Consider the following 23,298-nt stretch of genomic DNA (forward strand, 5'->3'; position numbering starts at 1 on the left):
AGAAACGGCGGGAGATTACAAAGCATAAACAGAGCATTATTTCCCAGGAGTGGCGTTCCCAGGCTTTGGTATGTGGAGCCGTCCTTGAAGTCTGGACGGTTCAGCAAAGGAACGAAAGGAAACATCTAAACCGAGATAACAGCCTGACATCTTGCCACATTCATTTTTATGGGGAGGGGAGGTTACCAGAATGGGCCTTTTGTAACTGGCAGCAGGGCTTCTTGAGCTTACTGTAAAACCTTTGGGTGGAAGGGAAGTGACAGATCAAGCTTGGTTCATCTGGGAAGGCACTGTGCCAAAGCACACTCTTAACTTCCGAGCCAGAAACTAGAGGCATGGAACAAGTGTAACTCAAGGATTTGAAATCCATTTCAAAACAGATGCAAATGACACTTGAACATTCCCATTCAGCTAGGCCAGGGCAAGCCTTCTTTTCTCTGAATTCACATTGGAAGTGCCCTTTTGCCCTAAAGCAAGTAGGTGATGTGAAAGATCTCTGCCTGAGATGATCTCGGAGAACCACTGCTGGTCTGAGCAGACAATACTGACTTGGATGGACCAAGGGTCTGATTCAGTATAAGGCAGCTTCATGTGATCTCATTCAAACTGGAGATTGGGGTGGTGGTGGTGGTTTATTTATTATCTGTTTAAGTAGTATTTTATATTTTGTGTTCTATGGAGCTTTTGTTATTTAATTAAAGTTAGGAATATTGCCAGGTCTCGCTGCGTTTTGCGAGCATTTCAATTTAATTGAGCTCATCTTTTCCTTTTCTGTTATTTTTTTATTTCTGTTTGATTTTTATTTATTTTAAATTTTCTTTTGAACTTTTTAACCTTCTCTTAAACCTTCTTTTGATTTTTTGAAGTTTCTATTTCACTTCACCCTGCCTTTTGGGGTGGGGTGGGGTGAGCCAGCCTATAGCTAGTAGTTAACCATTAATAGTAGTGCAGACCGTAGTAAAAGCCAAGTTAAGGCATATAAATTCACACACACACACACACACACACACACACACACACACACATATATATATATATATAAATAGTGCCAGATGGGTGGTTTTTTATTAAGTTATTGTATTTTATTGTATTTTAAGTTATTGTATAAAGTTACTATAAAGAATTAATTGATTGTTTTAAATAGCCACTGTCAGCTACCGTTAGCTCTTTTAATTATTTTATAGATATATCAGCCCATTCCTGAGCCGATTCGTGCATGCCACGGGAAAGCCCCGTTGAACAGCGAGGTGGGCCTCCTCAAAAGCTGGCATTCCCGGCGGCGGCCAGGGCCGAGACGGGATAGGAAGCCACCTAACCGGCGGCTCCTCCCCCTGGCCTGCCCCCGGAATGCCCCCCTGTGCCGGTGCGGCCTCTCTACACTGTGGCCTGCTGCACCGGTGGAGGGGGGAGGCGCGGTCCCACGGCGCTCTGCCACTGCCGGGACTGGCCTCGCCGCCAGCATAAATGCGTGTAATCCTATCACGCAATTACACACACTTACACTGGCGGCGAGGTCACGCTGCCTCCTATCCACTTTCGGCCCATTTCTCAGGAATGGGCTGTGTACCCAGTTTTAATACTGTATTTTATTATAATAATATAATACTGAACCACTATTTGCCATCTGGTATGAGTAAGAAAGCCCTGACCTGGAAGGCCCAGGCTAGCCTGATCTTGTCAGATCTCAGAAGCTAAGCAGGGGCAGCTGTGAGGGCCATCTGGTTTTGGCTCCTATCTGTTTCTATCTCTCCCTCTTTGAACTCGTACAAGCAGTTCGCACCTCTGTGTATCTTCCTGAGTCCCCCGCCTCGTCCTTCTTGCCCAGGTGCCACCTCTCCTCCCCTGCTGTGCCTTCTGCCTTCACTCCCTCGGGCTGACTCCGGCCTTGAAATGCAGATAGCCCTCACTGTCTCTCTAGGACTGTTTGATGTTTTATGCTGCACCGGTTTGCCTTGTAACCTCCCATGTCTCCCATGCGTGTGAACCTTCATGCCCTGTAGTAGATAAATACTGTAACCCCGATAAGCTAGTCACTCGCAACTTTGAATCCATGAGCCTGTCTTCTCTATTTGAAGCCTTCAATAAATCTTTTGTTTCTGCATCCAAGTCTGAGCAATTGATTTGGCGAAGTTTGCCCAACTAGCTGGGGACTCTCACATTAAGTTGCGAGTCCTTGCCTCTTCGTTCTGCATCTGTACCCTACGGGACAGCTATGTCAGCCGACGAGGAAAAAACGACCCCTCCGGCCTCGCCGGATGGAAGCGGTGCCCCAGACAAGCCGGCCCCGAAAGACAAACCGGACCAGAAGGTGCCAGGTGCGCCCCGACCGGGCCCAGGACCAGGCACGCGTCCCAAGACCACCTTTAACACTTGGCTGGACTCGCCGAAAGGTTGGTCGCTTTCCCGGACTGAGGCAAAGCACCGCCGCCTGGCCTTAACTGGTACGGGGTTCGAGGACGACCCCGCTCGTCGGGACGCTCTGATGGATGAGGAGCGGAGACAGTGGCAGGAGGAACGCCAGGCGATGGTGGAGCGCATAGATGCCATGCAGCTCGTGATGGAGGAGATGGCCGTGGCCATGGACGCGCTGAAGGTACAGCCCCCGCCGGGTAACCCTCCGGATGGGACACCGGCGGCTCCCCCCGCGCCTCCTCCCAGCACCCCGGCCCGCCGGGACCTGAAGATCACGTATGATGGGTCGGGGGACCAGTTGACCTTTTTCATGGTCCAAGTGGACATTTTCATGCGGGAGCAGGGCAGGACCTTTACCTCCGAGGAGTCTCAGGTCCAGTATGTGGCCTCCCTCCTGCAAGGCGAAGCGGCCGCGTGGATGGTGTTACAGTACGAGCTCCGCTCCCCGGTGCTACAGAGTTTGGATGACTTTATGATCGCACTCCGTAACCGGTTCGAGGACCCGAATCTGGGGGAGCGGGCCAAAGCCGCTCTGATGCAACTACGCCAAGGGGCCAAGTCAGTGGCGCAGTATGCGAGCGAGTTCCAGTCTCTGTCGAGTCGGATTCTGGACTGGAGTGAGGCTACCCGGGTGCAGTTGTTCAGGGAGGGCCTAAACCCGGACCTGCAGCATTGGGCCTTTATGCAAGGCAACCCCCCTGACGTTGAGGGTTGGGTGCGCCACACTGCCGACATCGAAAATCGGAAGCAGCTCCTGAACCTGTCCAAGCAACGTTCCGGCCGCGACTTCAAACCAAGAGGAGACAAGGCAGGTGGGATCCGGGACCCTCGCACCCCAGGCGGCAGCGGCCCCACGCCAGCGGAGCGCCGCAAGCGCTTCGAGGCAGGGGTGTGCCTGGTCTGTGGAGGAAAGGGTCACTTCGCCTCCCAATGCCCATCCCGCTCCGGACGCCCGGCTTCCATTCGCCCCGTCCCGAGCGAACCAGAGAAAGCCCCCGCAGAGGGTCAGCCGCGACGCCGAAGCAACGCTCCAGGACGTCGGAGCACCCCCTCGGCACTGCACGCGCACGCCCTGGATGGGATCGCCAGTTCGACCGGTCCATCGGGACCCCGGATTGCCAGTGCAACCTCTGACTCCGCCGAGTCACGGATTACAAATACCACGTCCCCCTCGTCCAGCGAGGAGGAAGAGTGGGATGTGCCGGCAAAAAACGCCGTCGGTCTGCTGTAAGGGGGGCTCCTCAGCAGACCGCACCGACCCTCGTGCAAGGAGCTCCACCGATGGTAAGCGCCCAGGAAGATAATGTTTATATTCGGGTTCACCTCTCACTACCCACGGGGGGCCCAGTTTTAGAATTCCCCGCGCTCGTGGACTCGGGGTGCGCCCGCACATTGATTAGCGAGGAGGCGGCCCGGAAATTGCAGGTCCGCCGCAAGCGCCTCCCGGGTCCCCTCCGCTTCTCCCAGATGGACGGGAGTGACTTTAAAAAGGGGCCTGTCACTCACCGGACTACCGCGATAGTCATGACTGTAGGGGAGCATTGGGAACGGCTGTACTTTACCATTGCTCCCATAGTTGCCCCTGTAGTACTGGGAATGAACTGGCTACGGGGCCACAACCCTTCTATTGATTGGGTCAAGCGGACCCTTACCTTCCCTGAGGATCCCTGCGCCATGCATGACAGGGACCGCATGACCGGGACCCCGGCAACCGCCCTAGTGGGTTCCCCAGGACCCGTTTCCAATACCCCCAACCTACCCTCGGAATACTCCCAATATTCGGATGTGTTTGATGTGCGGGAGTGTGACGAACTGCCACCACACCGGGAGACCGACTGTGCGATTGAAATAGTTGGGGACGGCAAGTTGTCCAAGGGAAAGGTGTACCCCATGAGCCCCAGTGAAAAGGCAGTGTTGCGGGACTATTTGGACACTAACTTGGCAAGGGGCTTCATCCGCCCCTCCAAAGCTCCGTACTCCGCCCCCGCCTTTTTTGTCAAAAAGAAAACGGGAGACTTGAGACTGTGTATTGACTTTCGGAGGCTCAACGCTGTCACGCAGTCTAACGCTTACCCCCTCCCTCTCATTCCAGACCTACTAGCACAATTGAAGGAGGGCCGGATTTTCACCAAACTGGATTTAGTGGAAGCCTACCACCGCATTCGCATAAAAGAGGGGGACGAACCAAAAACGGCCTTTTCGAGCTGTTTTGGCATGTTTGAGTATTTAGTCATGCCGTTCGGACTTTCTGGGGCTCCGAGTGTGTTCATGCAGTTAATCAACGAAGTGTTACATGATTTGTTGTTTCGGGGGGGGGGGGGTGGTATTTCTGGATGATATACTCATTTATTCTGAAACCATGGAAGAGCATGTCCGGCTGGTGCGGGAGGTCCTCCAGCGGTTACGGGACCACAAGTTATATGCCAAAGTGTCTAAGTGTGAATTCCACCAGCCTTCCATTACCTTTCTAGGCTATGTAATCTCTCACCAGGGGTTGGAAATGGATCCCGGAAAGGTTCAGGCGGTGCGAGATTGGGAACCCCCTACTACGCGCAAACAACTGCAGCAGTTCCTGGGGTTCGCCAACTTTTACCGCAATTTCATTCCCAACTTTGCGCAAGTGGCTCTTCCTCTCACTTCCCTTCTGCGCACTAAGGGAAAAGGTGCCAATGCCGCCTTGCCTTCGGCCCGACTGCAGTGGTCCCCTCCCTGCCAACAGGCTTTTGAGGACTTGAAGTTACTCTTCTCGTCCGAACCGGTCCTGGCCCACCCGGACTGCACCAAACCGTTTGTGGTCCAGGTGGACGCCTCCGATGTAGCTATGGGAGGGGCCCTCCTGCAGCGGGACGAAAATGGCGCTTTAAAGCCATGCGCCTATTTCTCCAAGAAGTTTACCCAGTCCGAAATCAACTGAGCCATCTGGGAGAAAGAAGCCGCGGCAGTTAAGCACGCCCTCACTGTGTGGAGGCATTTTCTGGAGGGGGCAGAATTCCCGTTTGAAGTGTGTACCGATCACAAAAATCTGGAGGCTCTCAAAGGAGCTAGAAAGCTCAACGCCAAGCAAATACGTTGGGCCCAATTCTTTGCCAAATTTCGGTTCACCCTCAAACATGTACCCGGCAAGGAAAACGCCCTAGCCGATGCCCTATCCCGACTGCCCCAGTACCGCAACGATTTTGACCGTCCTGTGGACTCTTTATTCACTCCTGAGCAAAGGGGAGAGATCCCGGGTTTGGCAGTCTCCACCCGGTCTCAAACCCGCCACCCCAGTGGTCCCTCGCTCAAGGGAATCCCGGAGGCTTTCCAGCAGCGCCTCCGGGAAGCGTCCCTACAGGAAGCAGAGCAGCAGACGCTCCCTTCCGGTATGGAGCAGCGAGAGTCCTGGTGGGTGCAGGAAGGGAAACTCTATGTCCCAGCCTCTCTTCGCAGGGAGGTTTTGGGACTGGTCCACGGGGCCAAGCTGGCCGGTCACTTTGGGTTTGTCAAGACGTTGCATTTGGTACGGTGGCAGTTCTGGTGGCCGGGCATGAGAGGGGATGTAGAATTGTACGTTCGCAGTTGTCCCACATGCGCCACCGCCAAAAACAGGGGGGGCAAAACCCCAGGGCTTCTGAAACCTCTGGAGATCCCCACCCGGCCATGGGAGGTGATCGCCATGGATTTCATCACCGATCTACCCCCCAGCAGGGGCAAGACCGTACTGTGGGTTGTTACGGACCTCTTTTCCAAGCAGGTCCACTTTGTCCCCTGCGCTGGGCTCCCGTCGGCGCAGGGGTTGGCCAAGATGTTCGTTGCCCATGTCCTCCGGCTTCACTCGATTCCTAGGAAGGTCCTCTCCGACAGAGGGGCCCAGTTCGTTGCCAAATTCTGGCGAGCCTTCCTGAAGCTTATGGGGGTGGGGGAACAGGGTCTCTCGTCTGCCTACCACCCGCAAACTGATGGCCAAACCGAACGGGTGAATGCCGTGGTCGAGTGCTATCTCCGATGTTATGTTAATTACCATCAGGATGACTGGGTGGACCTGTTACCCTTCGCTGAATACGCATACAACAATGCCCCCCACTCCTCCACGGGGTTTAGTCCGTTCCGTGTAGTATACGGAACCGATTTCGGCCCTTTCGGTGCCGCCCCCGTCTCCCCCGAACTCGAGGCAGTGCCCGAGATGCAGGAATGGGTGCAGGCGGTCAGTTCCACTTGGCCCTGGCTACAGAAGAACCTTGAACGGGCCAAGCGGAAATACAAAGAACAGGCTGACAAACACCGGTCACAGGGATGGGAACTCCGGGTGGGGGAACAGGTTTATCTTTCCACGAAGAATCTGCGTTCCCTCCGACCCTGTAAAAAACTCAGCGACCGTTATGTGGGCCCCTTCCCCATTACTCGGGTGATTAACGAGGTAACTGCGGAGCTGGATCTTCCCAAAACCCTTCGCGGGGTACACCCCGTTTTTCACATCAGTCTGCTCAAACAGTTCGTCTCCGCTCCCCAGTTCCACCCCCCTTCTAAACCAGAAGTGCCCACTGTTGTGGGTGGGGATACCCACATGGAAGTGTCCAAGGTCTTGGATTCCAAGTGGAAAAAGGGAAAGCTGTTTTACTTTGTTCGGTGGAAACATCTAGGCGCCGCGCACGATGAATGGGTTGCAGCCCCCCACATGGCCGCCCCCCGGCTCGTACACGAATTCCATTGCGCTTATCCCGAGAAGCCTCGACCTCCCGAACTCGCGGGAGGGGGGCCTTAAGGGGGGCAGAATGTGAGGGCCATCTGGTTTTGGCTCCTATCTGTTTCTATCTCTCCCTCTTTGAACTCGTACAAGCAGTTCGCACCTCTGTGTATCTTCCTGAGACCCCCGCCTCGTCCTTCTTGCCCAGTGCCACCTCTCCTCCCCTGCTGTGCCTTCTGCCTTCACTCCCTCGGGCTGACTCCGGCCTTGAAATGCAGATAGCCCTCACTGTCTCTCTAGGACTGTTTGATGTTTTATGCTGCACCGGTTTGCCTTGTAACCTCCCATGTCTCCCATGCGTGTGAACCTTCATGCCCTGTAGTAGATAAATACTGTAACCCCGATAAGCTAGTCACTCGCAACTTTGAATCCATGAGCCTGTCTTCTCTATTTGAAGCCTTCAATAAATCTTTTGTTTCTGCATCCAAGTCTGAGCAATTGATTTGGCGAAGTTTGCCCAACTAGCTGGGGACTCTCACAGCAGCCCTGGTTAGTATTTGGATGGGAGACCACCAAGGAAGTCCAGGGTTGCTGTGCAGAGGAAGGCACTGGCAAACCACCTCTGTTAGTCTCTTGCCATGAAAACCCCAAAAAGGGTCGCCATAAGTTGGCTGCGACTTGACGGCACTTCACACACACACATGAGTAAGAAAAGAAGTTTTCCTTTTGACTTAGACCTTGATAACCTTCCTTCTACCAAACAAAGTAAGCGGGGAGATTTCTTTACTTTTGGAATGAATACCAGTAATAGGTTTCAGGTGCTTCTAGATGTATCTGTTGATTATATGGTTCAGGCTAATACATTTCTTAGCCCTAGGGTTGCCAACCTCCAGATACTAAAAAAACAAACAAAACAGTAGTCGGCTCTGCAAACTGTGATATAATGTAAGAAAACATCAAACACTCATTTAAACAATGTAACAGGACACAGTGAAACAGTGAAAAAGTGACTGACAATAACAATATTGTATACAAAAAAATGGGCCAAAACAAGCAACAAGTACAGGACAAGTGAAGATGGTGCAAGCAAACGAACGCAACAGCAATGAGTCACAATAGTTTCAAAATGCTCATGATAAGGTACAATGTCCAATAAAGTCAACTTGACTCTTGGCTGGGTGCTTGCGCAGTCAGGCAAATCGGAGGAAACACCTTTCCGGATATACAACAGCACTTTCGTCACCAAAAGTGACTTCTTCAGCCTGATTGTAAAATACAAGATTAACTGTAGAAATTTCTTATATACTGCTAAAAGTTACACACAGACATAAAATATCATGTTACCTTTGAATATGCAATGCAGCTTACAGCTTCAAACTTCTCTGCTCCCAAACAGGGCTGCTAACTCATTCTGGTTTGGTCTTGTAATGAGGTGGTGTGTAATTAAGAGGGTTTTCTTACACAGCCTCATTTTCATTCCTTAAAGGGGCAATCATTCCTTAAAGGGGCATTCATAAAAAGCAAGACAAATCGAACTCAGTGTTAAGTCCATAAGGAGCAAGGGAGTTAAAGAGAAAGATGAAACGCTTCTCATGTTGCAAAAGAACTTTTTGGACATCATTGGCATTGTGTGGATGGTCTTTATATACCCATAGAACAAAGAATCTCAAATCATTCTCACTATGCTTTTTTTCTAAGAAGTGGCTAGTGAGTGGTGCTTCAAGATTATGCGCACGTATGCGTGAGCGGTGTTCTCCAATACGGAGACGCACCTGTCTCATGGTGCTGCCTATGTACAAAAGAGAACAACTGCAGGTTACTGCATAAATCACTCTGCTGGTGCCACAATTAGAAAAATGTTGTAGAGTGAACCGGAAATCTGAGGAAGCTGATCTAAATTCTTTAACAGGGAGGCTTAGGGGACAAACTGAACAGCCTTTGCATTTAAAGTGACCTACCACAGAACTTCTGCTCAGAAGTCACTTTTGGTGACGAAAGCGCTATTGTATATCCGGAAAGGCATTTCCTCCGATTTGCCTGACTGCGCAAGCACCCAGCCAAGAGTCAAGTTGACTTTATTGGACATTGTACCTTATCATTAGCATTTTGAAATTATTGTGACTCATTGCTGTTGCGTTCGTTTGCTTGCACCATCTTCACTTGTCCTTTACTTGTTGCTTGTCTGGGCCCATTTTTTGTATACACGACTAACACGGCTACCCACTGTGAAATATTGTTATTGTCAGTCACTTTTTCACTGTTTCACTGTGTCCTGTTACATTGTTTAAATGAGTGTTTGATGTTTTCTTGCATTATATCACAGTTTGCGGAGCCGACTTCTGGTTTTTTTGTTTTTGTTTTTTTGCAGCTTAACTGTACAGTTTGAGTGAGTCGTTCATACCACAACCTCCAGATACTAGCTGGAGATCTCCTGCTATTACAACTGATCTCCAGCCGATAGAGATCAGTTCACCTGGAGAAAATGGCAGCTTTGGCAATTGGACTCTATGGCATTGAAATCCCTGCCCTCCCCAAACCCCACCCTCCTCAGCCTCCACCTCCAAAACCTTCCACCGGTGGCAAGGAGGCACCTGGCAACCCTAGTTAGGAGGGGCCATGGCTCAGTGGTAGAGCATCTGCTTGGCATGCAGAAGGTCCCAGGTTCAATTTCCGGCATCTCCAGTTAAAGGGACTAGGCAAGTAGGTGATATGAAAGACCTCTGCCTGAGACCTTGGAGAGCCACTGCTGGTCTGAGCAGACAATACTGACTTGGATGGGCCACTTTGGCAACTGGACTCTATGGCATTGAAGTCCTTCCCTTCCCCAACCCCCCCCCTCCTCAGGCTCTGCCCCAAAAAACCTCTCACCAGTGGTAAAGAGGGACCTGGCAACCCTACTTAGCCCTGGCAACCTTTGTTCCTAATATGTCCTCAGCTGTAGACAAACCTCAGGTCCTTACTGAGGAGGAGGATAACCCTGATCATTGTGACATTTTAAGAGCGCAATCATGAAGGGACCTCCTTGTCCCATACAAATCTACCCCATTGGTTGACATCTCCCTGGAAAGTCCTGATGGGTGTGCTCCTACCTTCAGAGGCAAAGATAGCCAGTGTGGTATAGTGGTTAAGACTGTCGGAATAGTATCTGACAGAACCAGGTTCGAGTCCCCACTGGTGGCACGGAAGCTCGCTGGGGGATCTTGGGTGAGTCTCACTTTCTCAGCCTAACCTACCCTGTGAGGATAAAATGGGGGAGAGGAGAATTATGTCAGCCACTTTGGGTCCCTGTTGGGGAGACTGACAGGGTACAAATGAATTAAACAAATAAATGCTGAAATTAAAAGTGGGTGGTGCTGGTAGAACCATTCAGACTGAAATCTGGGCGCCGTTCATATGGACTTGTTCCACTACATTCTCTTTGGGGTAATGGCATGGGAGAAATTTGTACAACTGGCCAACGCTGCTAGGAATTCTCAGAGTGAAATTATGTTGTAATTGAGGTAGTCAACCTTAGGCTTCCCTTTTAGTATACGATGTTCACTGCTTATGCTTCTTGTCGTTAAAATGGTAATTAAGAAGAACAAGAATTCCCAGACTTCAGGACCTAAATTGTCTGGGATCAGGGCATGCAAAGGACCTCCTTGTCCCATACAAATCTACCTCATCGGTTGACATCTCCCTGGAAAGTTCTCCTGTGTGACATACTTTTCTCTCTCCAGCTTTTGCCTTTTCTCTTTCCTGTTGCTTTCAGCCATGAAAACAGGTTGGTAAAGACTTTTCGCAATCTCCAAGGCTTGCACAACCACGAGGCAAAGCTGTGGTCTTGAGACACTCCATCCTTGTGCCAAATAGATAAGGTTGCTAACCTCCGGGTAGTGAGCAAACCGAAAAATAATATAACCTTTCCTTCCTTCCTTCCTTTTATCCCATAGAAGCTCCTTGATCAATTGATCTTGAGCAGCATATATCTAGTGTTGGAGGGATATAAGGACTGAAACAAATCTTGCCACTGACAATGTAGCCTTAGGGTCCCTGTCGCTTAGTAAAAAAGGCATTATGTCAGTCACAGAGGCATTGGATTTGTATATTAAAAGGGGGGAAATATAGTGCGATCGAAGTTCCTCGTAAAAGCGGCATTCCAAAAGGGCATGGACTAATGTGTCAATAGAGCCAGAAGAGCAAGGGCAGATCCTGTCTGAGTATGGTATATTCAGAATTCTGCCCTGCATTACCATAGAAGGATTAGCATTCAATCTAGCCAAGCAAAAAGCTCTACAGAGACGCGGAGTTGTCAGATAATATGTATAGGCAGGCAGACCACGTGGAGGGGGTATTCCGAAGAACTGGGATGAACAGACACGACGAGCACGAAAAGTAGTGCTGTTATAATCGAGCTCTTTAATGCGCTTTTTAATTTTGGCAAAAGCTTCAGTTTTCCCAAGATCTGATAACATATCCTGCGAGAAGCCCAGCAACGCCAGTTTCTCATCTAAGATTTTTTGCCATGAGGATTTGAAAGGGTCATGCTTCAGAGAAGCTAGGAACCCCTCAGTGCTAAAGCACAGTTTAAGGTGTAGTTTAAAGGCGGCCAACCACGCCCTAGCTTCAAGTGACATTTGGCCAAACTCGGAACGAAGAGTAACGCCAGCAACACATTGAGGGGCATTTAGGAGTTTTCGTAAGAACTGAAGCAGTGGACGATCTACAGATTCATTGATGACTGTAATCCAGATGGCAACACCAAAGAGGATAATTGGGGTAATTTTCAGGTTAAAAACCTGAATAGCCCCTGGAATATATTTGCCACCTTTGGTGTGAAAAAAATTGGCAATAGCACCAACCCCAGGTTTAATTTTGTTGGACACTGCTTTTTGATGGGCATTCCAATTTAGGTTATGGGAAAGCAGAATGCCAAGGTAAACAAACTCCTTGACTTGGTCAACCTCAAAGCCATCTAATACCCAGCGAAAAAGAGGCATTTTTCTCCTCTTAGTGAAGATCATGATCTTAGATTTATGATGGTTTATTTTAAGACCTTCCCTAGAGCAGTACTCAGAAAAAGTTTGCAAAGATCTTTTCAAACCAATTCTTGTGCGGGACAGGAGAACTGCATCGTCAGCATAGAGTAGAATCGGGGTGGAATGGCTTGCAAGCTTTGGGGGGTGGCAAAACTCTGAGAAATTGGTTGCCATATCATTCAGGTATAGATTGAACAAGAGAGGAGCAAGGAGGCAACCTTGTCTAACTCCCTTGGCCAGTTCAAAAGGCTCGGTTAGTTCTCCTTGGTTGCCACAGCGAACCTGAGCTGTGAGGTCAGTATGAAATTGCTGGATAAGCCATAGTAACCTCCTATCCATAGTAGAATGTGATAGTTTCAACCATAGCCTCTCCCTCGGGATGGTATCAAAAGCTCCCTTAAGATCCATAAAACCCGCATAAAGGGTGCCATTTCGGGGGGAGGAATATTTCTCGGCTAGATGGGAGAGCACTAAACAGTGGTCCATGACAGACCAACCCCTTCTGAAGCCAATCTGTTCCCAGCCAAGGATGTCATTACTCTCAACCCAGTCCAACAGCCTCTTTAATAAGTAGGAGGAATACAATTTGCCTAAGCAAGACAAAAGGCTGATTGGACGATAACAGCTTGGGTCAGAGCGCTGACCTTTTTTAAAGATTGGGACGATAATGGTATGTCTCCAAGATTTTGGGATAGCTCCTGATGCATTAATTTGTGTGAATACAAGAGCAAGAATGTTGGCCCACCATTCGCTGTTGACTTTAAAAAGTTCGTAGGGAATTAGATCAGGACCTGGGGCTTTGCCTGAGCGTAGGCGATCAATGAGCGGTTTAATGTCCTTAGGAGACACATCTGGCCCAGGAATTCAGCAAAATAGAAGGTGCTACAGGTATAAGACCCTGGTTTTCCACAGAGTAGGAGAAGAGGCTCTTGAAGTAAGCTACCCAGACCGAAGACGGGATACATGCGGGGACTCTGACATAGCCATTACTTAAAGAATTCACAGTCCGCCAGAAGGTTGAATTATCATTGTTGTTTATAGCTGTAATCAAGCTCCTCCAATTTTTATATAGGGCTTCTTTTTCCTCCAGTTTACCAAGTCCTTGTAGTTCTTTTTAATAGTTAACAATTCCTTCAATACTGAAATAGTGTTGTTCCTTCTGAATTCTCTATGTTTCCTGGTTATTGCTCGTTTGAGTAGTCTACACTCGCGGTTAAATCAAGAATTTCGTTTGTATAGAGCGTGCAAGCTTGAGGTGATTTCTTTAGTAAATAGAGGTTTAAATAAATCAATTAATCTGAAAAAAACATTTAAGACAGTAGCTGCAGACTCTTGCTCAAGGAGGGCAGCTTTCAACGAAGTCACCTCCAAAAGCTGCATTTTGCCACGCACCAAGTAATCAAGCTCAGGGCTCCAGTAAACACGAGCTAGGGCTTTTTGGGATTGGTGCAATATTTGATGGTAGGACGGTATTAAGTGTGGAACACATAATTGGTTGATTGAAAGAGAGATAGGGAGATGGTCACTGCCCATGTAATCGCAGACTTCCATATTACTGATTAGAGGTAAGAGATCTAATGAAACCAGAAAATAATCGATAACACTGGCACCATTTTGGTTAAAAAAAGTGAAATCTCCATTAGGGTCGATCTGTGATCGCCCATTTACTATTATTAGGTTCCTCTGAATAGCGAATTGGGCCAGACTTAAGCCGGAAGAATTGATTACCGAGTCCCTGGAAGTTCTAGTATACCATAGGGAACTCAGGAAAGATTCATCAAAATTCCCTATAAGATTTTGGAAGAGAGTATTATCATCTGGCCCTATTCGTGCGTTAAAATCACAGACACACAAACCACAATCAAGTAATTAGAACATAAGCCTAGACTCTTTCAATATTATGGCATGTATTATAACACATACATAAAGAATATCAAGCAAAGAGTAAGTCATTCAATATTGTAGCAGTCAATATATAACATACATAAAGAATGGCAAGTATAGAAAATCAAACAAGGATCTTGAAATGCATTTGATATTTTTTATGTATGAGTTATAATACATGCCATAATATTGAAAGAGTCTAGGCTTATGTTCTAATTACTTGATTGTGGTTAGTGTATCTGTTATATTATTTTTCGGTTTGCTCAGTCTAATAACAACCTTCAGGTAGTAGCAGGAGATCTCCTACTATCACAACTGATCTCCAGCCAATAGAGATCAGTTCACTTGGAGGAAATGGCCGCTTTGGCAACTGAACTCTATGGCATTGAAGTCCCTCCCCAAACCCCGCCCCCCTCAGGCTCTGCCCCCCAAACCTCCCACCGGTGGCGAAGAAGGACCTGGTAACTCTACAAATAGCCGTATGGCCAAATCAAAATTGGGTGAGGCAGAAATTGCTCCATGTCTTGGCTACGCTTATGAGTTACACATACAGTTGGGATGAGGAAAACAGTGTGGGCATCTCCCCACCTCTATTCCAGTCCCAAGACAGGAGCGGGTTTCTCTGAATCATCCTGAGCCAACACCTTCTAGTCTGCCTGTAAGTACTTGTCCCGTGATAATCCCATAAACAAACATCCACAGACGAGTAGTCCAAAAGAGAGTTGATTTATTAGAAGATCTACAGGTTTACAGCAGCTAAGAGTCAAGACAACCCTAATGAAAACTAAGAGCATGGTTCAGGGCCTATATCTGAAAGCACAGAACAATCAGGATGCCATGGCAACCCCCCTCCCACTGAGGTGAGATTCCCACAGAATCCGGAGTCAAAACAATTACTTGGCAGTAGAGCTGACCTTGGCCAGCACCTGGAGAAAGCACAACATCCTCTGTCAGACCATGCCTGGTATTCTCTGTATCCAGCACAGGCAAGGCCTGACACTTCCCCTGATAGCTTCCCTGAATTCTCTACACTTCTGTCTTGTCTCGTGCTGTTCCCAGGACTTAGAATGCTGAAAACCAAAGCCTATATCAAATGCTTCCAAAATTCTCTTCCTCCAAAATGTTCTCTGTGTTTTGGGGTTGACCTGATCTTATTTCTAAATAAGGTCCAAACCATGAGAAGTCCTCCATTTTTTTTCATGCTTGAGCTCTAAACATTGTACAGAGCATGGTGTGCAATGCAACATTTGTCACATTGCTTAAGTCCATTCTTTTGTCTCTTCTCACTGCACATACCCCAACGTGTCCATGCAGATTTATAAAATCCTGCCTCCAGATAGGGACTATGTTCTTCATCTTGGGCCCTTGTTTATTTTCCCCCATGGTTTGGAATGCTCTCCTTCCTCTGGGCACTAATATGCTCTTTAACATGCATATCGGTGCTGTCAGCTGGTTTTTAATTCCTTGATTGAGTGTTTTTTTGCTTTTTTCCTCTCTTCTGTTTTCTGAGGTCCTTTTAATTGGTTTCAATTGAATGCTATGAGTTTTCTTTTAATTAATTGCATGTGTGTGTGTGTGGGGGGGAATCCCTACACTGTTCAGCTTTCTCAAATTAGGATTTGGTGTATTGTACGAGGAGCCCCGTGGCACAGAGTGTTAAGCTGCAGTACTGCAGTCAAAAGCTCTGCTCACGACCTAAGTTCGATCCCGACAGAAGTCGGTTTCAGGTAGCCGGCTCAAGGTTGACTCAGCCTTCCATCCTCCCGAGGCTGGTAAAATGAGTACCCAGCTTGCTGGGGATAAAGTGTAGACGACTGGAGAAGGCAATGGCAAGCCACCCCATAAACATAGTCTGCCTAGTAAATGTCGGGATGTGACGTCACCCCATGGGTCAGGAATGTCCCAGTGCTTGCCCAGGGGATTACCCTTACCTTTTTATATTGTACAAGAGTTGCATGTTGGATTTTGTTGTATAAATTATCTCAGGCACTTTGGTGAACAAGCATGAAAGCAGTTTGCATAAATAAATAATAAATAATTTTAAAAGCAAATTTGATGTGTGTGCGTGTTGCGCTATATCCAATGCCCAGGAATGCATTGGCAAAACACCCCACAAAAAGAAGCTGAATACAGCAAGACACCATCTAGGGGTGTGCAAAAAAAAATCAGGTAAAATTCGGTTTCAGCTTTATTGGGCCCGATTTTTTCCAGAAAACCTGAAATAAGCCAAATTCCCATACAGGTAAATATGGGAATTTGATTTATTTTCAGGTTTCCCGAATAAATTCAGCCCGGGGGGGGGCATTTTTTGAGGTAGAGCCCCCAAGCATGCAGGGTAGCTTGCAGGGACTCTTTTTGCAAGAACCCCCAAGTTTGGTGAAAATAGGGTTGGGGGTCCAAAGTTATGGGGTCTGGAAGAGGACGCCCCCACATGCCTCCATACACAAGCAGGAAGGTAAGAGTCTAATTCTGTTCGCTAATTGGCTAATGCTTGTCTATGGAGGAGGGAGGGATGACACCTCCAGAGCCCATAACACTGGACCCCCTGACCCAATCTTCAGAAAACTTTGGGGTTCATGCAAAGAGAGTCCCTGAAAGCTACCCTGAAAATTTGGGACCTCTACCCCCAAAAATGCCCCCACAGGAGCTTCGCAAAAAATCCCCTTTGTTTGCTATTGCGGGAACTTTCAATCAGCCAACTTCCGCAGGATTGCGTCTATGTACAGGTGAATATGTGGCAGAATCAAAATGTGTAGATGCTCCTGTTGGATTTCAGTCTTTCAGGCTGGTGGCCAGCACCACTGAATATTCCAAAATTCCTTGGCTGTGTCTGCCTCCCCTACCTTCTCTCACCGCCAACGTTCCAGGAACATTTGGTAGCACTTCGAAGGAACTATACCAGCGATGGTGAACCTTTTAGAGACCGAGTGCCCAAACTGCAACCCAAAACCCACTTATTTATTGTGAAATGCCAACACGGCGATTTAACCTGAAGAATCCCCCTGAAGAATCCCCCTGAAGGAACCATGCAAAATAACAGCGGCGCATTAGCTATGCACATGCTAATGGCTATGCAAACAGGAACAAAGGAGCAGGTGAGTGGGAGGGGTGGAATTTCTCCTTTTGCTCCGAGACCGTGAATAGGCAGTTTTAAAGTTGCATTTTTAAAAAGAGATTTGAGTGAGCATCAAAACTGACCATGCATAAATGGCCAAATCTCCATATATTTGGAATTAAGGCGCAGATTTGAGCATCCGGAACACTTCCAATTCCCCCCCACCCCAATGAAGCATAGGGAAATAACTGAAGGAAGTCAGTCGGTGGATAAACTGTGCAGTGATTCATACTGAGGGCGCTTTCACACATGCCAAATAGTGCACTTTCAATCCATTTTAACAATCCTTAGCAAGTGGATTGTGCCATTTCACACAGTTAAACCCAGCTGCAAATGGCATTGAAATCGTTTGGGATCAGTGGCCTGAGGGAGAGGGGGAGAGAAAGGGAACCCTGCACTAGCCGGATGGAGCCATAGGTGGCCCACAGGGCCAGGTGTGATATGGAAAATTATTAGCATGATGAAGACATAACCTGTTCCTTCCAAGATGGGAGACCCGAATACCAACTTTCTCGGAGGCTTAGGGAGGGCAGCTGGCTAGGCAGAACAAGCACCATTTTGCAACTTCTTATTGCCCCCCCCCCATGCAACACAGTTGCACTGAACACTGCTAGGAGAGACTGGACACATAAAAAGACAAGACCGTGGCAAGATTCTTTCTTTCCCCAGTGTGGTGTAGTGGTTAACAGCGGTGGTTTGGAGCGGTGGACTCTAATCTGGAGAACCGGGTTTAATTCCCCACTCCTCCGCATAAGGCAAACTGGGTGACCTTGGCTTAGTCACAGCTCTCTCAGCCCCATCTACTTCACAGGGTGTCTGTTGTGGGGAGGGGAAGGGAAAGTGACTGTAAGTCGGTTTGATTCTTCCTTAGGTGGCAGAGATAGTCTGTGTCAAGAGACGGACCCTGCCGGGATCCGCTCGGACCTGGCTACCCCTCCCCGACAGGGAGGACCCACCTCTACACGGGGAACGGGGGAGAGGGAGGCAAGAGACTCGGGCGGGATGGCGGTGGTGTCAGGAAACACTTGGGTCCTGGAAGTGGAAACACTTTGGTCCTGCTCATGACGAGTGGGTAAGCTCACGCGATATTTCCGCCCCTCGCCTGGTCCGTGAATTCCATGATGCCTACCCGCACAAACCAGCGCCCGGAAAATGAAAGGCCTTTGAGGGGGCAGAATGTCAGGCCCAGCCTGGGCAGTGAACAGAAACTGCCAGGCATGGTCTGACAGAGGATGTTGTGCTTTCTCCAGGTGCTGGCCAAGGTCAGCTCTACTGCCAAGTATTTGTTTTGACTCAGGACTCTGTGGGAATCTTACCTCAGTGGGAGGGGGGTTGCCTGAGTTGTTCTATGCTTTCAATATATGCCTTGTTCCATGCTGCTAGTTCTCATTAGTGCCATCTTGAATCTTAGCTGCTGTTAACCTGTAGATCTTCCAATAAACCAACTCTCTTTGGGACTACCTGTCTACGGATGTTGTTTATGGGATTGTCACGGGACAAGTGCTTACATTCGGTCCCTTCCCACAGCGACTTATCTTCCCCTCAGGAGCCGACCACGGAGGGGAACAGGGACGCCCCGCCGACAGGCCGAGAGGACAGGGGAATGAGGGCCGTGGCCCCACCTACCTCGCCCAACGAGGGGAGACAGGAGAACCCCGAGTCGGCAGGGACAGGAGCCGGCAGGAGAGCGGGGAAGACGCCGCCCCCGCATGAGCCGGGCGGCCAGCTAGCCTCGGCGCCACCACCCAGCTAAGAGGCGGCAGGGCGCGCACAGGAAGTGGACAGGCGTGCGCCGCCTGGTCCTAATAAGGACTCGGGGCAGGGCTTGGGAGGAGGATGGGGGCCTACTTAAATGCCAGAGGGGCGGAGGCCAAGAAGGAAAGCAGACTGAGGTCTCAAGCCTATGCCTGAACAGGAGAGAGACTGGCGACGGCTCCACTCGTGCCCACAGAGAGGGCTCGGCGTGCCGGTTCTGGCACGCGTACCATAATTTCTCCAACAAGGAACTATACTGATTTTCACCTGGTTTGTTCTTTCTTACTTTCCTCTAGGATGATGCTGTCTGTGACCGAGTGGTTCTGGAAACCTGAAATTTGGCTCCCTCTGAGATTTACCTGGGAAGACATGAAAGAGACCGACGAGATCCACTACCCTCAGCTCCAGCATCTCCTCCTCGGCATCCCTTGTACTTTCCTCCTCATCGGTCTGCGGCTGGCCTTTGAAAGGCAAGTGGGCTCCCATTGCGAGCATCTCAACGTGTCGAGTATTCCTTGGTCAGACATCTTGTTCAAAGGGGCTCCCTTTCAGAGAGCACTTCCTCCTTGCTGTCGACGGGCAAAACAGTATCCCAAACAGACCTCTCTGGTTTTACTGTGAAGTCTCATTGCTTCTAGGGAAGAGACAGAATATTTTACTTTTGCAATAAAAATAGTTTTAAAAAAAAATCACAGATCTCATAAAGCAGAGGAATCTATACATCGCTGAACACAGGGAAACTAAAAACAACAACTATGCATACATGTCCTCTCTCTTCCTTCTTCATGCCACTTCAGTTCAACCGTAGGAGTCAGCAACCAAAGGTGAATTCTGCTGATTGCCTTCCACGTGCTTCACTTTTGCTGCCGCTGAACATATTTTTGTCCATTCCCTCGGTGATCAATTTGGGCATGATCTAGAGATTTAATCTCAATTCAGCTTCGTGGAGATTTAAAGCCTCCTTAGCTGATTCTAGCCCTGAAGCTCCTGTTCGGTCTGTTGTAAATTTTGGTACTCCTTCTTTAGCCATCAAGAGCTCCTGATTTGTTTCAGTTTTTAATTTCACATCTCTCTGTGTCCATCTGGAGTAGTAGGTTAGACAAAAGATTTTCCCTCCCAACAGAGCGATTGAAAACAGCAAGGAATAGTATTTGGAAAGCAAGCTGTACACAGTTACAAAATAGATCTTAAATGAGGATTGGTCTTCAGTGCTCAAGGACGCAAATAATAAATGTTCACTTCTCTTCTTCCAGGTACCCTTTAATGGTACTTTTTCCTTGCCAGACTGTTTCCACTGGTTAGAAATCCACAACTTTACATGAGCTGTTTTATTGGCAAGGTATAATGCCTTCAACTCAGCCGAGACGCAAGGGAGATACAATAAAATTACTGCAGACGAACCAAATGCCCAGACCAAGTAGACTCTCTAGACCACATTGTTTTAGCATGTACACAAAACAATATTGCATGAAATAAATATATCACTCCCCGGATAAAACAGCTAACAACACTTTCTGAGAAGCGGATACTGCATTATCTGCTATCAAGTAGATTGGTGAATTGCGTGAGAGACCTGGCAACTTTTCTGTTTATAGTGTCAAGAAGAAATTAATCTTCATTTCCCCTTTTTTTCTTTTTTTAAAGTCTGAAATGGCAGATGAATAGCTGATGGCTTTTAAATATAGGGAGAGGAATCTATTTATTAAAACATTCCTCATGGTTCAGGGCAGCCTACAATAATAGTTCAAACATCCCCAGCTAAAACCCAACATAATATAAGGAGCCCCAAATCCCTCCCGCCTGAAAAGATGCCTGTTGTTTACATCCCCTCCAAGGCCCTGGCAAATAGGTGAGCCTTGCAGCGCTTCCTGAAGATCTCCTAGGTAGGATCTTCCCTCACCTCTTCAGGGAGCCCATTCCACAAAGCCGGAGCCACCATGGACAAGGCCCAGGTCAATGCTAGATGGGCCACCCTAACTGGTGGGCTAGCCAACAAATGGCTGCCTGACTAATGTAGTCGGCTCACAGGAGTATAAGGGAAAAGATAGTCCTTCATCTAAGTAGAGACAGACAGATGCAATAAGTCCATCAAGAAGTAGAGACAGGTAGATGCAACTTATGCAAATACTGACTGCTCCAAAGTAGCTTTTCTAAATACTGCAGCCATCTTTGGCTGTCTTTTCTGCTTCCTTTCCCTTAGGGTTACCAACCTCCAGGTACAAGCTGGAGATCTCCTGCTATTACAACTGTTCTCCAGCCAATAGAGATTAGTTCACCTGGAGAAAATGGCTGCTTTGGCAATTGGACTCTATGCTATTAAAACTAACAGCCCATTCCTGAGAAATGGGCTGAAAGTTCTTTGGATGCGGCGTGACCCTGCCACCGGCGTAAGGGCTCTCTTATTCTGTGATAAGAGGCACTTATGCTGGCTGCGGGGGCAGTTACATCAGCACCTGGGTGCTGTGGAGCTGCACACCACTCTCCTGCTGCCACAGTCTCTCTGGGTCCTATCTCCTGCTGCCACAGTCTCTCTGGGTCCTAAATCCCAGGTAGGGTTGCCAGGTCCCCCTCTCCTCTGGCAGGAGGTTTTTTGGGCAGAGCTGAGGCAGGGATCGCGTGTGGCTGCGCCAATGCAATCGTTTCACTTCTGGTTTACACCTGGAAGTGCTGCATCACAAGAGGCCTTTTACCACTCCAACTGGGATTTTGGGTGGTAAAAAGCCCGTCGCAGTGCTGCACCTCTGGGTGTAAAGGCATTGCAAGGGGTCTTTTACCACTCAAACTCCCAGGCGCTTGTCCACCAACCCTCAGCTGGTCGACGGGAAGCTGGGTGGATTGACGGGGTTTTGCCCACCACTAGGGCTGTCAATTCAGTAAGGCTCAAACCAAAAAACAGCTGAATTTTCCCCAATTCGGCGGTTTCTAGTTCGGATGGAACCAAATTTTTAAAAGGCAGGAAAGCAACGAGCCGAATTTGGTGAGTTCAGGGCAATCGCCAAATAAATCCAGCAAATTCAGGAGCTCCGAATCAGCAGCATAACCATAAAGGCATTAAAAACACATTTGGGTCTTTCCGCGGCTCTGGGGGAGGCATGTTTGAAGGTAGAGGTCCCAAACTTTCAGTGTAGCTTGAGGTGACCCTTCTTACAAGAACCCCCATGTTTGGTGACGATTGGGGCAGGGGGTCCCAAGTTATGGGGCCCGGAAGGGGTCCCCCACCTATCTGCCCATTACAGCCTTTAAAAACACATTCGAGTTGGGCCGTACCATTACCCCGGCCCGGGGGTCTGGTCTGGTGGTTGCTTTGGCAGTTGGGCCGTACCATTACCCCAGCCTGGGGGTCTGGTTGCCTCGGCAGTTGGGCCGTACCATTGCCCCGGCCCGGGGGTCTGACTAAAAGGCAATTAATCCAGAGTTATGGGGTCCCCCCCCCATCCACCCATTGGAATGAATGGGAGCAGGCAATCCTTAATGTGCATCTAGAGAGCAGCAAATCCAAGGCAAAACCTCTCATGTCAGACAGTATGTGTGTGTGAGTCTGCTAGAATCATATTGCATAGGATTACTCCTGAGTCCTCCCAGTCCCTGCTCCTGATAGAAGAGAAGAAGACATCCACAGTAAGACCCATTTGGGGGCTTTTCTCTATAATTCTCTATAATTTTTTTCCTGTGTGTGTGTATGTGGGGGGGGGAGATTCTGTGTGTGTGTGTGTGTGTGTGTGTGTGTGTGTGTGTGTGTGAGGGGGAAGCCAAAGGGGGGTGGGCTTGATTGCCTCTGTGTGGGACTGTGCTTTCTACTGTTTTCACTGGTTGTGAACTTCGTGTGGAGTTAACTGTGGGTCAGTGAGTCTCTCTCTGGCTGGTTCCTATTGTTTCCAATGGGCTGTGCAGCCTCTCCTGTTGTTTCGAATGGGCTAGCCTGTCATTTGTTTTAGTACATCCCCTGTAATGTATTTCAGTGGAGTCAATGCAAGTCAACCGACATTCCCCTCTCCCATTATCTTCAATGGGCTGGGCAGCCTCTCCCATTGCTTCCAATGGGCTGACTTGTCATTCGTTTTAGCACATCCCTTTTAATGGCTTTATTCCAATGAGCAGATGGGGGACCCCTTCCGGGCCCCATAACTCGGGGGGCCCTGACCCAATCTTCACAAAACTTGGAGGTTCTTGCAAGAAGGGTCTCCTCAAAGTACGCTGAGATTTTGGGACTTCTACCTCCAAACATGCCCCCCCCCAGAGCTGTGGAAAGGCTCCAATGTGTTTTTAATGCCTTTATTCCTGTGGGCAATTTTGGGGGGACCCCTTCCGGGCCCCATATCTCGGGACCCCCTGACCCAATCTTTACAAAACTTGGGGGTTCTTGCAAGAATGGTCTCCTCAAGGTATGCTGAGATTTTGGGACCTCTACCTCCAAACATGACCCCCCAGAGCCGCAGAAAGGGGCGAATGTG

The 23,298-nt window shown here is 48.8% G+C and overlaps 1 protein-coding gene and 1 pseudogene across 1 annotated transcript in view; both read left to right on the forward strand.

Annotated features, from left to right (window-relative positions):
• The window catches only part of LOC130473128 (ceramide synthase 4-like), a 74,805-nt gene extending 55,960 nt beyond the window's left edge, over positions 1-18,845 (forward strand). The window contains exon 13 of the mRNA XM_056844659.1: positions 18,620-18,845. Coding sequence (XP_056700637.1) covers positions 18,620-18,845 — 226 coding nt within the window. The remainder of the gene's footprint in view (positions 1-18,619) is intronic.
• Positions 18,846-19,144: 299 nt separating this feature from the next.
• The window catches only part of LOC130473129 (ceramide synthase 4-like), a 58,417-nt pseudogene continuing 54,263 nt past the window's right edge, over positions 19,145-23,298 (forward strand).

This window comes from Euleptes europaea, chromosome 2 (assembly GCF_029931775.1).
Source record: "Euleptes europaea isolate rEulEur1 chromosome 2, rEulEur1.hap1, whole genome shotgun sequence".
Lineage (NCBI taxonomy): Eukaryota > Metazoa > Chordata > Lepidosauria > Squamata > Sphaerodactylidae > Euleptes > Euleptes europaea.